General features: G+C 37.9%; 2 protein-coding genes across 4 annotated transcripts; one reads left to right on the top strand and one right to left on the bottom strand.

Annotated features, from left to right (window-relative positions):
- The first annotated feature begins 972 nt into the window (after positions 1-972).
- LOC130557564 (serum paraoxonase/arylesterase 2-like) lies at positions 973-3596 on the top strand. The gene is made up of 9 exons (XM_057339434.1): positions 973-1078; positions 1237-1307; positions 1542-1597; positions 1796-1961; positions 2215-2341; positions 2431-2631; positions 2754-2835; positions 2953-3081; positions 3254-3596. The coding sequence occupies exons 1-9, from the start codon at positions 996-998 to the stop codon at positions 3413-3415; spliced, it is 1077 nt and encodes a 358-aa protein (XP_057195417.1). The 5' UTR covers positions 973-995; the 3' UTR covers positions 3416-3596.
- A 159-nt stretch (positions 3597-3755) lies between these two features.
- On the bottom strand, positions 3756-14904 carry si:dkey-56f14.7 (engulfment and cell motility protein 1). 3 transcript variants are annotated; one of them, XM_057339440.1, is made up of 7 exons: positions 14613-14904; positions 8308-8432; positions 8099-8211; positions 6342-6449; positions 5626-5708; positions 4459-4536; positions 3756-4235 (listed from the first exon to the last, which is right to left on the bottom strand). In XM_057339440.1, the coding sequence occupies exons 2-7, from the start codon at positions 8343-8345 to the stop codon at positions 4059-4061; spliced, it is 597 nt and encodes a 198-aa protein (XP_057195423.1). In that variant the 5' UTR covers positions 8346-8432; positions 14613-14904; the 3' UTR covers positions 3756-4058. The 3 variants fall into 3 exon arrangements, with proteins under 3 accessions (XP_057195423.1, XP_057195420.1, XP_057195421.1); XM_057339437.1 differs by having other exon boundaries at positions 3762-4271; XM_057339438.1 differs by having other exon boundaries at positions 3763-4271; positions 8304-8432.
- Between the last annotated feature and the right edge of the window lie 452 nt (positions 14905-15356).

The raw sequence follows: 15356 nt of genomic DNA, 5'->3' as shown, positions 1-15356 counted from the left end.
GTGATTTCCACTGAATATTCTTTGAATCAGGTAGACAATTCCTCTTCTCAGTGACATAAAAGTGTTTCAACATCGATTTAAAACATCGATGTGTGTGTCTATAAAATAGGGATGAAAATAAAGAGATGAATCATCTCTTTGAAGAATATCCCCAACGCCGTCGTTATATAAAGAACATGTGTGCAGTGCTGTATGACAGTAAACAGCAATGTTGAAGGTCCATGTGAAGTTACATAATGTAAATATTACTGAGGCACCATCTAGAAACTACAGGGGGTCAAGTTTTGATGTATTGACGATGTATCAATGCATTTGTTCTGCAGATTTAAAGCAGTTACATTGTGTTTCTTTGCATATTACAATAACTAAATTACTTATTGTTCATTAACTGATTCTTTGATGTTTTATCACGTCTGTTTGGACATTTACACCATGTAATTATGTATCTCTACGTTTTATAAGACACTGTTTGTACATTATAAATAGGTCAGAAGAATTGCATATTCAAATAGAATATTTCCACAATAAGCATCCAGGGAAGTGCTTTAACATTATTTTGTATTTCTCGTCCAGTCGATTTTGTCTCTTATCAGACATACCTTATTGAATATGCCTGCAAACCTAAAATATTATTACACAGAATGCTGATATATCAATCACATCAAAATAACTTCAAAACTTAAAGTATGCCTCTATGTACTTGAATGATGAAACCATTGCTAATAGTGCCGCCTGATGGTCAATATACAGTGCTACAACTCTTTGTAATGGCGGCGGCGCACCTGTTATGTAAAATATATCTTATATAAAATATAAAATAATCTTTATAATGTAACTTTAAAATCAACAAGGTACATTTTATAGTAAAATGAGTCTAAACATATCGTTGGATAGATATTCAGATACTTTGATTTGCATTTTTTTGTCACTGCAACGCACTGAATGTTGTTCATGCGCACTAGAGGGTGTAAAGCCAAAGCGGGTCACAGTACAATATGGGGAAGTTTACAGTATGCATAATCTCGTTTTTCGTTATAGTTATTTCAGTTTTGATCGGAGAAAGACTCATAACATTGAGGTTGGTCTGTAGTTTTATCTATGCACTGTATGGGGCTAACGATTAACTATCAAGAATTATTTTTAGTCGTTTCAGCTGAAATTACATTTTCATCATCATTATGGTAAGAAGGCGAAAAGTTGCGATATTTATGTGTCATTTTTTAATGTTCTCCACAGGCATGTGACACTTTCCTCTAGAGAACTAACTCAGAAATACCTTCCCAACTGCTACCTGATAGAGGGCATAGGTAAGATAAACACGTTGGCTGTTTTTCTGACTAAGTTTTACTTATTCCATTCCAAAACTAGTGTCATATTGCCTGCCTAATTGTTAATGTTTTAGTTTTTACATACAAATTCACTTTGCTCTTTGTACCCGTGCAGTTTGTACACGCGTTTACTGTGTCGAGAATTTATGACAGTCCATATAAAGACATTGAAATGCTCTCTACTGTGTTGTTCGTTCTTCCGTGTTTTTACAGAGTTTGGGGCTGAAGATATCACCATTCTAAAAGATGGATTAGCCTTTCTGAGTACCGTATGTCATCAAATCTCCCTATAAAACCACTGTATCATGTTTGTTACAAACCGAACAGGCCTATTGTGATGTTGGGTCTAAAAGTTATAACCTCATTTCACAATGAAATAAACACTGTTAGTAGACAAAGAGGCTAAAAATGCAGAATATGCTTGTCCTTCAATGCCTGTATCTGTATTTTTAAATGCTCGAACATAGGGTTTGAAGTATCCGGGATTACCGTACTATTCAGATGAGCCTGGAAAAATCTATACTCTTGATGTGTTGGATTCTGGGCAGAACATTCAAGCATTGAGCATCAAGGGAGAATTTGACAAAGACTCTTTTAATCCACATGGCCTCAGTGTGTACACAGATGACAGAGGTTTGTTTTTTTATAAGTATTTTTTGTTGTTGTAAAATTGCATAATGTGCATATACATAAACACATAAAATACTTAAGGAATATAAAAATGTTAAAACTACACGTTTTACACAAAACAGACAAACTTGTCATCTAGTGTTAACATTTTTTTTGGCAAATATGTGATCTTTGCTGGCAAACCCTGCAAGTTAGAATGAACCTATGAGCATTTGATCAAACCTAAACGTTTGCTAATTATTTTCTCTCTCTCTAGATGGTGCCATATATGTATTTGTTGTTAATCATCCTGAAGGCAAAAGTCAGGTGGAGATTTTCAGATTTGTTGAAGAGAAAAACTCTCTTCTGTACATTAAAACCATTAAACATGATCTCCTAAAGAAGTATGTGCTTCAATGAACCACCATATGTTGATACTGTCCTAAACCTTATGAGAGAATAATTTTAAGTCTATATATGTGCATTTTGTTAGTGTGAATGACATTGCAGCGGTGGGTCCTGAGAGCTTTTATGCCACCAACGATCATTACTTCACTAATGGCATTCTCAAGTTTCTGGAGCCTGCTTTGACTTTGGCCAGGTGTGATGTAATCTACTACAGTCCTGAAACAGTGCAGTCTGTAGCAGGGGGTTTCTCTTCTGCCAACGGCATAAATATCTCCCCTGACAAAAGGCAAGTTTCAGAAAGTCAAGGCTTGCATTTTTGCATTAAACAATATATAAGAAAATATCAATAACAAATATATACAAAAACAATGCCCTGTTCATATGTATTATCATTTGTCCTTGTTTCAGGCATCTATATGTGTCAGATATTCTGAATCATAAAATTGTTGTCTTGGAAATAAAGAAAAACACCATATTGTCACGTTTAAAGGTAAACAACAAAACTACAGGAAATGTTTACACCTCATTTGTGCAATGAGACTTGTAAAGTATGTTTTCAGGAATACGAGATTATTTGTTTTAACAAAGTATGATATTTCTTATGCAGGAGGTTGATGTAGGGTCACTATGTGACAACATTGAGGTGGACCATGAAACTGGTGATCTCTGGTTGGGCTGCCACCCAAATGGTCTCAAAATTCTTCTTTCTGATCCGAATGATCCACCTGGCTCTGAGGTGTGTATGTGCATGTGCTGGACAAAATAGCTATAGGCTAGTATCTTTTAAACTTGTAAATGTAAAAAACTGTGTAAATAATTTGTCACTGTGTGTTTGTCAGTATTTTTTTCAATAATTTCAAATACCCCTTTCCTTGAAAATCTAAAATATGTCCATGTTCTATTTTAAGGTCATCAGGATTCAGGACATCCTCTCCAAAAAGTCTCAGGTGACTCAGGTATATGCAGATGATGGCAGTGTGATCATTGGTTCCTCTGTGGCGACCCGGTACGGAAAAAAACTACTTATTGGAACTGTTTATCAGAAGGCTCTGATCTGTGACCTCAAGTAGGATTATGTACTTGACTCTGAGATGAATAAATAAAGCTTGAATGAATAAAAAATTCCAATACAAGAAAGGGTATTTTTCGTTGGGTAGTAGCCTATGTCAAATGTTATAGGCATTGCTTCACTTGACATGCTATATTTCCTGAAACTATTTTATAAGCTATTTATGGCCTCTTATTAATAACATGCTAACTGCATATGCATATGGCTCAGTAGCTCTAGAATATATTAATGTTTTCTTGAATGACTAGCACATGCCCTTTGTAACAGCTCTGCGAGTGATTTTTTATGGATTGTGTCTTGAGTGTGTGTTTGTGGATGAATGCAGCTTAAGAGAAAATAAGATCATGAAAGAAGTCAGTCCTCAGCGTTTGATGCAGATATGTACTTTACTTACACAACATTTTGTTCATACCAAGCTGTTCATTAAAACTTAAAGACTGAAACATTGTACACCAGTAAGTTTTTTCCTGTTTGCTGAAAACAGTATTGAGAGACTTTTTAAAGGAAATAGAAAACTAACCATTAAATTTAAGTCACAATCTAGAGGAACGTTTAAGATCTGAACATGGTTCTGTCTGTACAAAAGGAAACGAGCAAAAAAAATCACGTTTTGCAGCTGATTAGTAAGGACTTATTCTCAAGTCTCAAGTGTGTTGTTGGGTAAAGTCATAAACAAAGTTGTAAGTGCTGGGCTCTTTGGGAACAGGAGGAGGAACCTCGGGAATCTGAATGTTCTCAAGGTCCAAGAGGCGAAGTTTTAACTCCATAGTAACCAGAGTGTCCATATCTGATTTGGTTAGATCACTTGTCATCTCTTTTCCCTGGAGAGCATTCAAACCGTCAGTCCAAATGCAGTACTAGTGAAAAACATTGAAAGAAAATAACAATTACTAAGATGAATAAACAAATGTAAAACGTCAAAGTGCAAGGGTGAAAAACTGATGAAATTATGCTTTATGACTGTAATCATAAGATACTGTAAGCGTGATAAGGTGACGTTGGTATATTTTAAAGTATAAAGGTTTTGTATATGTTATATCTCACCTCATGTTTATCAGGAGCAATAAAATTGAGATATTCATCAGAGTTATGTAGAATGGAAAACGCCAGCTCCAGCAGCTCCTGAAAAGCAGAAGAATAATGATCTTCAAGCTCCACCAGACTCTACACCCAGCCTCATTTCCTCTCCGATGATTCCCATTTGAACTTCTCTACAGGTGCCTGTGCACACCAGATGGCTTCTGTCAACACTGCACCTGCCTCCCCAAATTATGTGAAGCGATGATTTTCATTTCTTGAGCCATTTTTACCCCATAGGTAATAATGGGATGTTAGTTATTCAATGTTAGTTGTTCCAAATCTGTATGAATGTCTTTGTTCTGATGAACACAGAGAAAGATTTTTGGAAGAATGCTTGTAACCAAACCGTTCTTGGCCACCATTGACTATACCATAGATGAAACATTGCTTTATAAACTTCTTTGTGCTGTTTAACACAAAAAAATATTTTGAAGAATGTAGGAAAGCTAACAGTTTTGGGGCACTTTTGACCACCATTGTCATTTTTCCTGCTATGGTAGTCAATGGGGTCCAAGAACTATTTGGTTACAAGCATTCTTCCAAATCTCTTTCTCCATGTTCATTAGAACAAAGAAATGTATACAGATTTGGAACAACTTGAGGGTGAGTAATAAAAAAGAGAATTTTCATTTTTGGGTGAACTGTTCCTTTAAGTGTGAGTCACATTGGCATCCACAGCACAGTTTATAATAAGTTATGTAAAAATGAAACACTAATCTGAAACAATAAAGTAACTAGATCTTTAGAATGTGTGCTGTTCATAAGTAACGTTACCTAAAACGTATTCTTTAAAAAGAGATCCCTGAAAGATAGAATGTGCATCTATTTATTATGAAGACATTACCGCTTCTACACTAGAGGGTGCCATTTGAGCTGTAAATTGTGGCTCACTTGGGAGTTAGTTTAATTGCTGATTGTCTTCACGTGCAAAAGTTGCACTCTTTCATTGCTCTGTTTTGACTTGTGTTTTACCGAAACTGATCGTCTTGAAGTCTGTAATTTGGTACTGCCAGAATCTCCAAGTAAGTTTTGCCTGTTCTGGTTTTGGATTAGCAACGCCTATTCCTGTCTTTTAGTTAGTTTCCAAGTTTCTCGCACCTCCGTTACAGCTTTCTTTGAGTTTATTCTTACCTTATTCTGCTTAAGCGCTCCTTTTTCCCTCATGTGTGGGCAATCTTTTCCTGTTACCACTGCTTTTATATCTGCTACTGAGACTGAATGAAAAGACGAGAGATTAATACAGTGAAACTCTGGTTTACTGTAAATTACAAATTAACACATTTCGAGCCAGTTTGTCGGTCAGTATAATATTTCATCTCAGTCATGAGACTGTACATGATAAAAACGTTGTGGCCCTGGTTAAGTGAATGCTCTCTGTCTGACAGCAACAACACTAAACGTTATGTGGCCCAATCTTAACTTCCGGTGTTCTGCCAATTTATGCTACCCATAAATTTGTGCTACCCTCGTGTTGTGATTGGGTTGGGGGAGGGGTTATTTAGGTGTAAGGGTTGGGTTGGGGGAGGGGTTAGTCCTGTTTCGTATGGAGGTAGCAAAATTTGATAGGGATGCATAAATTGGCAGAACACCGGCAACGTTAGAGCTCTGCAAAGAATCAATAACCGTGGAGTAGGCTAGTTTTACCTTAATTTTGTACAATTCATATACAATAAAATATCAATATGAATTCATATTAATATTAATTAAATATAAAATAATTGTTATACCCAAACACAGAGCGGAAGTTAACTTCAGGCCAGCGCGTGCGTCCGATGAAACCGTCTATAAAGGCCTTAGTTACTAGGCCATTTGTCGTGTATAATAAACAGGTTGCTGAGATCACCCACCTTTCTCCTGAAGAGAGTCGTGTGGTATTTGTCCTTGGGAGAGCTCCTCTATATCTCCATAGTGTAACACTTTGTGGTTTGGTGAAAGACGACAATACCAGAACTTGTCTAAAGTAGGCGAGAAGAAAGTATTGCACTCATCTATACAGTAGGCATATGAATTTTACATGGTACCAAGGAAAATTACCCTTGGTCTCGTAGTAAAAGTGTTAACTAGGGATGTCCTGAGCGGACTGCAAAACTTTGTTTGTTTATTTTGTAAAAAAATAAAACTGAAATGAACAGCTTGATTCATTCTGTTTTTTTTTTTCTTCAGACATTGCACAGCGTTTCAGTTGTCAATTATGTACATCGGATTGATTTTAATAACTTTAATGCACATGAAGTGTGCATCTATCACAAGGAAAATACAAGTATCAGATCGGGGGCACAGAAATGAGATCTGGACATCTCCAGTTGTAACCATCATTATTTGTCTGATAGTTTTGTTACAAATGCAGCAGTTAAGCTGTAGTTATTGTGGTGAGAGTGAGAAATCTCTTACTTTGGATAAAAGAAACCATTAACTTCTCATGCTAAATGTTTATGAATATTTGGTCCAAATATAGTTTGATATATAGAATGCAAAATAATGATTTGAACATGATTTTGAAATGTAGACTGTGACAAAGTGCCGATTCAAGAGTTCGCCTCGCAGATAATTAGTTGGGACGGATAGTATGTGTATTTGACGTGCTGTCCCGGGGCGAGGGCTCCGAGCTCGGTGATTCTCCCCGAGCTCGAAGCACCAGCCCCTTGACCGGGGAGAGGGCCCCGGGTCCGGTGTGTGTGCCCAAACACGCAGCATACCCCACGGTGCTGAGGTGAAAAATGGGCTAGTGGGGTGGAGTAGGGGGTGGAGGAGGGATGTTGCAAGACATTCGACAGAATGGAGGTAATGCAGATTGAGTATTTATAGGGCTGATAGGATGATTGGTGTGATTGTTATTCGAAAAGCCAGCCGAGTTAATTATCTGTACGTGCTCCTCCTGAACCTTGTTAATAAAACAATAAATGTGTCCGAAATCACATACTGTGTGACAGTAGGCTACGTACTGAATTTAAATAAGTACCTACCTATCGGCCGTTAAAACAGTACGATCTATATAGTATGAGTGGGTTAAGGGTTTAGTATGAATATATTTCGCCTACTTCCATACTAGATAGTAGGCGAAAATGAGTATGAGTCATGAGTAGTATGTCCGAAACCTCAGTATGCAAAAAACAGTAAGCGAGAAATACCTGGATGGTCTACTACTTCTGTGGATCGGATGGACACTTCTCTATCCCATGATGCCACGGGAGCTGAGCAACGGTCAAATTTCAAAAGATAAAATCAAATAAATATAGCAGAAAACTTTAAGGCGGACGTCCGTTTTTAATGTAAGTGCCAACAAATTAATCTCTAGTGACTAAATTGTTTTTATAAACACTCATGTATAGGTTGTTGTTAAAACGTCATAGGTCAAAGAGCATATGGGTCACATGACCATAAACATGAGGTTTATGGGTATCGGACATGCTATTCATGATGCGTACTTATTTTTGCGTACTTATTTTCGCCTACTATATAGTATGATGGAAGTAGGCGTTTACGGACACAGCAATTGTGTAACCCAAAAGCAGAACAAGGAAGTCTGTAACATACAGTTAAATGTTTTTGGTAGGCTTCTGTGTAAATAAGTTGTGGTGTTGTTGGGTGACTAGTTGCCACTGACCTTGTCTGCGGCGAGCGCTGATCTTTCTGAAGCAGGTTCCCTCACACAAGCGGTTTAACCTCTGCTGTTTTATCAGCTCTGTCACCTCTGGCTGGAGCTTCTCTCGTAGTTCACTAAACATGCGTACAAATAATCAGGAAAATGAATCATCTCTAATCTATCAGGACAAAAATGTACTAAAAGTGCAATTCTTTAGATGGTGTACTTGCAGCATTGGATGTGAATTGGGGTCATCTTGGCTCATCATCTTGGGGTTCAGTATGGATCTGTGAGGTCTGTCCACTGTGTTATGCAATGTGAAACTTTGGATGGTGTGTTGCTACGGCCTTCCCACCTGCAGAAATACAGACTTATTCATTCATACAATAACTAGGATGCTTTTGGCTTTGTTGGTGACCTGAGCGTCCTCTGCTCAAAGACCTGGAGGCTTTAAGACAGCAGCTGTCAGTCTAGTTTGGTGTTGGAGTGTGATTGCTTTGCTATTATAATTTATTTAGTCTGTGTCTGTGGCCATGTAGTACTTCTTATCTTTGTTCCTGCCTTAATGGAGTCGCCCTTTATCTTGGATATTGTATGTCTTTGTGTGGACATTAGGTAACAGAGGGCACGGTCAGGCATGGCACAGTGCTGTAAGCAGAGGGAGCTGTTTTATGGGATTAAGGCATTGTCAATCTAATCTCCAACAGTGCTGTGACAGTCAGAGCCTGGGGAGAAACATGCTGACACAGTGCACGAAAGAGAGTGGGCCGGGTAATGTCTGTTTAGAGAACATTGGTTATGGTTGGATTCGTGGTTGTCTCGTTTTGTATTGAATTAATCATTTTAATCTGTATAAGATTGAAAATGTTTTGCTAGTTGTTTGCACAGCAGTGGGCAAAGAGTGTATTTAGGAATGTTTTTGGATGGCACTCTGGAAATGCATTTAGTGACTCATTCAAGTCTCTAAGAACATAAAATTCCATGTGCCAGTTTTTCTTTTGCAGTATTATGTTTGGTCAAATAGAATTATTTGGACTGTGAACTTGGGTTTGTGTGACAGGAGGGAAATATCCTTTCAAAGACAATGTTGGCCAGTTTTTCACCTGGAATTAGGCGTGAGCAGGCTGACCGTGTGCACTGTTGTTTTAACGTTTCAATTCATAATGAATTATTTGAATAAAGGCTCAACTTCCAAATGTAATTTTAATCAAATTCAAGCATTTAAAGCGGCTTGTTCATGGTGTGTGTGGCAGAAGCGAAGCACAAGTTAATGGGTTATCTCGATCATTGTGAAAAGTACTGGAAAGACACTGTTAATTCGTAAAATTCTGTGGACATAAATAAATGAAGATATTTAATATTGACACAAGGAAAGGGCACAGGCCTACAGAAAGATTTTATTCTTATCACATGTAGCTTTTGTGGTGGGGGTACAGATCCAGGATATCAGTTTGCTTAGATGGCCATCTGCAAAAACAATTATATCAGTGATCCGGACTGCGACCAAAACACATTTTGTGACCAGTTTTCAAGACAGCATGATTTTTTTTCACAAGTACTTGCACATATACGACCTGCAAATTTGGAATTTCTTCCGGTTGTTATTTCATGTGGAAAGACAAGTAGATCGTGAGCCCAGCAGTGTAGGTTGCGTGTGTGATAAGTCAACTGCGCGGGTCACGCGGCACTGATGTTTCCCGTTGCCATTGCGGACGCGCACAGTTCAGGTTGTCATTGACAAGTTTACACACACACAACGTTTATCGTCTAAAATTACTACAGAAAAAGCAATTTCCACAGTGAAAAACATTCGTTTTTATATAACACCGTGAATTAAACTATATTGCCTTGGGTGTTTTGTTCGATGATTCAAATAAATGGCTACATTTAAAATAACGCATATGCGTGCCGAATAGATGCGAAATGTGAATCGGGCCTAATGCGTTTCTAATGTCTTTTGTCCTGTCACGCCGGTTGCATCCGGTGTAGACACGTGCTGCATCAGAAATCACCTACTTCCATACTATATAGTATGCGAAAATGAGTATGAGTCATGAGTAGTATGTCCGAAACCTCAGTATGCAAAAAACATTAGGCGAGAAATACCCGGATGGTCTATTACTTCCGCCGAGATTCGTGAGTGTGGATCAGATGGACACTTTTCTGATGCCACGGGAGATGACCAACGGTCAAATTTAATAAGTAAATCAAATAAATATAGCGAAAAACTTTAAGGCGGAAGTCCGTTTTTAATGTAAGTGCCAATAAATGAATTTCTCGTGACTAAATTATGTTTTTATAAACGCTCACGTATAGGTTGTTGTTAAAACGTCATAGATCAAAGAGCATACGGGTCACATGACCATAAAACATGGCGGACGCAGTATGTCCGAAATGTATTCATACTACACCCACTCATACTATATAGAATGTACTGTTTTAACGGCCGATAGGTAGGTACTTATTTAAATTAAGTACGTACTGTCACAGTATGCGATTTCGGAAGCAGCGACGGTGTAACACTCCTTATAACTCTTTTAACATTAATCAGGTCCTGCACTTTTTCTCATTCCTGCATGTTTCAAAACTGAAACCAAAACAGACGCGTGAGTGATTTGCTTCCGATGGACACGCTCCTTTGTATTTACAAAGATATAGCAAGGTGCACCTCAGAAACGTAGGCAAATAAAGATCATTTTAGATGTTTAAATACTATTTGGAGCGGGATAGACGAGGGCTTAAAGTCCCAGTGAAATGTAAAATTTCAATTCTTATTTTTTTTATTAAATATTGCAGCGTTTATAGTAAATAGCTTATCAATATGGGTCATTTTATTTTTTTAAGTTCACGTACCCTCATAATCTTGAACTTCTGCAATGAAATGACTATCCATCTCAAATGACACAAATTAGACAGCTTGGGCAGAGCATCCTTTAACTCCTCCCCTTCAACGGTCAGTCTGCTGCTAGTTTCATTTCAAAATGCAACAGCTGTTTATACATCCAATCAATTTGCAGTAAAAAATGCATGCCACGCCCACTAATTTTCTCCTTTGAAATTCCTTTTCACTCGGAAATGCATCAGAATACGGAAGTAAAAACGATTACAACTTCCGGTTCACGGGGACTTTAATGTACTTATTTTTTTATGAAAATTTAAAATTAGTCTAAAATTGACATTTTTTAAATCTTTTCCTTGTAGCTTAAAACTCATTCTGAATCATTATGCCAGCATGGGTCATCAATTATTTTGCATTCCCCGGAACTCTGGTTTAAGTAATTAGCGGTGTTGATAGATAGGTTAATTATACAAAATATAGGTTGAAATGAGCTCAAACATGTTCTCAAAAAAAGACATCTTAAGGGGCGATTCACATTTCGCATCCTTTCCGCGTGCAAGTTCGGTATTTTAAATGCAAGAGACAAGAGCAAGAGACTAATGACACCTAGCGACAGAGTTGCTGGCGGTGTGAACGCACAGTAAGGTAGGCATTCCAATCCGGAACACTTAAAGTGTCACGAAACCTCCGCTTTCAGCTACATTCTACCTCACTGTCGTTTTTGAAAAATGCAATTAAAATGGGCGTGAACGCTGTGAGAAGAAGAGCCGTTAAAAACCGGCGAAGGTTCCGGCATGGGAGACGGGCGCTCCAATCACAAGGCGATGTCATGAATAATTAGGAGAAATGTCTTCTCATTGGTCAAGAAAACACAGTCTCATGAATAATAATGAAACACCGACGCGTCATCGATGTACTATAGTACACGTCACATCCTTTGACGTTGGCCAGATGAGGATTTTAAACCCAGAAGGCAAAAATAGCACAAAAAAGCTAGAAATTAACTAGTTTTCTCTACTGTAATAACTTGCAGTTGCTAACATTGTTTTCTATGATGTGCAACACAACCAACTTTGTTTACATCTAAATAAATGTTGTTTAGTGTTTCGTGGCTCTTTAAACATCCTGTTTATTTAATATGTCGGTATATAATTGGTTACATTATTGCTAAAAAATGTCAGTGTCCGTTCTGTTTTTTGTTTTAAGTGAAGTATGCGCATGGGAGCTGTCTGTCATGGGAGTTCTGTAAGCGTTTTTTAGAATAATAATAATATGTTCAGTACCCATATGAAAATGAACCTTGGTTTTACTGCAAATAAAACCAAAAAACTTGGTTATTGGTAACCACCAATTAATCAAGATTTTGCTACAAAAAATATATTTAACAAACTTTCTGGCAGTCTTTGCAAGGGACCGTAATGGCAACGGTTCGCAGATTACGTCAGAGGTTGTTTGCGTTTGTTAGAAAATTATACCACACCGCTCATACAATGCACGACCCGACAAACACCGATTGAGCATGTTCAGTCGGGTGAAAACAGATTCCGACCAACAGCAACAGACACAGACAGGGGTATCACACTGATCCATCAAACACCGACAGACAGACGTGTCTGTTGGAGTTTGTTGGCATTTGTCGGCATTTGTCTGTGCGGTGTGAATTAGCCATAGTAATTTTCTTTTTGTTCCAGTTTTTAATTCCAATTTCTAGGGATGTAACGATTCACCGCGAGCCGGTTTAAAAACAATTATTATTTGAGAAATAATAAAAGTGAAGTTGTTCATTCCTAATTTGTCTCAAATCATTTTGACAATTTTTTTTAAATAAATCATATCGTGAATCGCATTGCATGAGTGGATCGTTACATCCCTACCAATTTCTTTTTGTATCCTAAGCTGTTAATTATGTGTTAATGTAAATCTCATTTTTGCATAGTATGTTCTTTTTATGATGCTCATCAAATAATACCAATACCATAATTGTAGTACAATATGTTCAATACAAAAATATATTACTTTTTGTGTGTATATTAGTATATTGTGTTGAAGGCAAAGATAAGACAATGGCTAAAGCAATGTTTCGAAATTGAGTGTTAATAAATCAATACTTTGCAAACCAGTCAGGATCCCCCAGGAATTTTCTAAATTATAAAGCTACAGTATATGTAACAGCTAATATCATTATTTTTTTCACTTTTTCTCAACACCAAGATGTATCTGGAAAGTGATGTTACATGGACTTTCATCTCGAGTCAGCTTCACTTTCACTTCCAGTAATGATAAAACAAATGTGTTTATAGAGATTTACCTTACACTTTCATAACAAGAAAGGTCTTATCACTTGAATTAAAATAATTAAAATGTATTATATTATATACACTGCTCCAAAAAATTAAGGCAACACTTGATCATCCAAGCATAACACCAAGTCAGTTAACCATCAGGAATACCAAACAACCCGGTAGCATAAATGATTGTGAACCATTTTTACTTGTTTTGGTGCAAATGAAAGCGACTACAGGTATACTTAAGAGGCAACAGCAAGGGTGGTCTGGGGAGGACCATCCTTAGAGGGTCTGACAGACCTCCATGTGCTATGAAGTATCGCAATGAAATCCTCAGATCTATTGTCAGATCTTATGCTGGTGCAGTGCAGAGCCCTCTTGGTGCATGATAATGCCCAACCACATGTGGCCAGAGTCTGTATAGGCCGTTTCTGGATGATGAAGGCATTGATGCCAATGCCTGGCACTCACTTTCCCCAGACCTAAATCCAGTTGAGAACCTCTGGTATCTCATGTATCCGAAGCCGTCAAGTAGCACATAGAATGTCCAGGAGCTCACTTCTGCTTTGATCCAGGTTTGGGAGGAGATCCCCAGGACTCCATCTGCCATCTCACCAGGAGTATTTCCAGACATTGTTGGCAGTTCATACGGGCATGTGGGGCCATTCACATTACTGACTAACATTGAGTTACTGTGATGAAATTAAAACAAGTTGAATCGGCCAGTACTTTCTTTTTTTTTACATTGATTTTATTGTAATTCCTGCCCTGAATGTGTTTATGATTTTGGCTTTCAATGACCATTGTCACATTATTTTGTTCTCACAACAATAAGCAAAGTATAGAATTGAAGAGTTTTGCCTTGAATATTTCATGCATTGAGATCTAATACAGTGTGATTTAGGTGTTTCCTTAATTTTTTGAGCAGTGTATAGTATTTTTATATATTTACATATGATTTTGGGATCTTTCAGGTTAGGTGGAATTCTATTATGGTGTCCAGACAAACTTAAAGAAAACATTTTTGTAGAGCAGCCCTATCAGTCACCATGACCAAAGTGCAAAAATGCTTTTCTTTGTCCGTGAAAATCAAAAAAGGTATGAAAAATATGAATAATATCTATTCAGTCCATTTGTAATGCACAACAAATGAGAGGTTGACGGTTCAGGTGTAATATTAACTATTTTAGAAAATTATAGGCACACCTGCCCTGTGCAGCATTACAATATCATGAATTGATGAGTTGAAACTATAATATTTTTTAACAAACCGTTACAAACTTTGTACCAATGCATGAAGTCAACATGGTCACACATTGTTTACAAAAACAAGACCTCACATGATTGGGTTTCTGTGTGAGTAGAGTCAGGGAAGGTTAAGTGCTCTCAATCAAATTCTCGCTGTACTTACATGTCACAGCTTGTCCTCTGTGTCAGTGCTGAAATCTCATGTGTATCGAAGAGGAGGAACTGTAAACGCACTGCTGGTCACAATGGCAGTGAGAACAAAATAATGCAGGGAGCAGATGGTCCTGGAGCAAGAACAGTTCTCTTCTCAGAAATCTTTTCTTTACAGGTGCTGTGAAATAAAGGGCGAAAGAAGGCAATGAAACCAAATGTAGTATATCCCATTGACTCCACTGAAAGAAAGGCTCAGTTCTGAATCATAAGAATGCTGCTCTGCTTATGTTTATGTGAGTGAACCGCACCGATTGGACAGATGCCTTTGTGGTGCCAGCCAATGAACAGCTGGCTATGGTCACGTGGGTAGATCACAGAGGGAGAGCATTAGCAGGTTGGATGGGGGATGGGGCAAGAGCAGAGCCGAAAGATAATGACTTAAGAGGTTGTACGTCTGGTTAAATTGCCGTGGAGTTGCACTGCTGTTTATTGGAACCCCAGTGAGATGCAAGAGAGGTCCTGATGAGAGGAATTTTCTGATATTTTTTTCATGAAGGGGGAGAGGGTGTGTGGAAGTGTGGGACCATTGAGACTCGGTAGCATCCTTCTTTGGTCGGCAAAGCAAAAGCCAGGGGTGTAGTCATTAGAATTCAGTTGTCATGGAAACCGGTTCAGTGTGTCCTGTCGGGCTGGTGGCGGGATTCAGTGTCTGCCCCAGCATTGCACAATAAGAGCTTTGCTGACTATATCTCTT

The sequence above is a fragment of the Triplophysa rosa genome, linkage group LG8 (genome assembly GCF_024868665.1).
Source record: "Triplophysa rosa linkage group LG8, Trosa_1v2, whole genome shotgun sequence".
Classification (NCBI taxonomy): Eukaryota; Metazoa; Chordata; class Actinopteri; order Cypriniformes; family Nemacheilidae; genus Triplophysa; species Triplophysa rosa.
The sequence above is the reverse complement of the archived record's forward strand: the minus strand, read 5'-3'. Positions and strand labels throughout refer to the sequence as shown.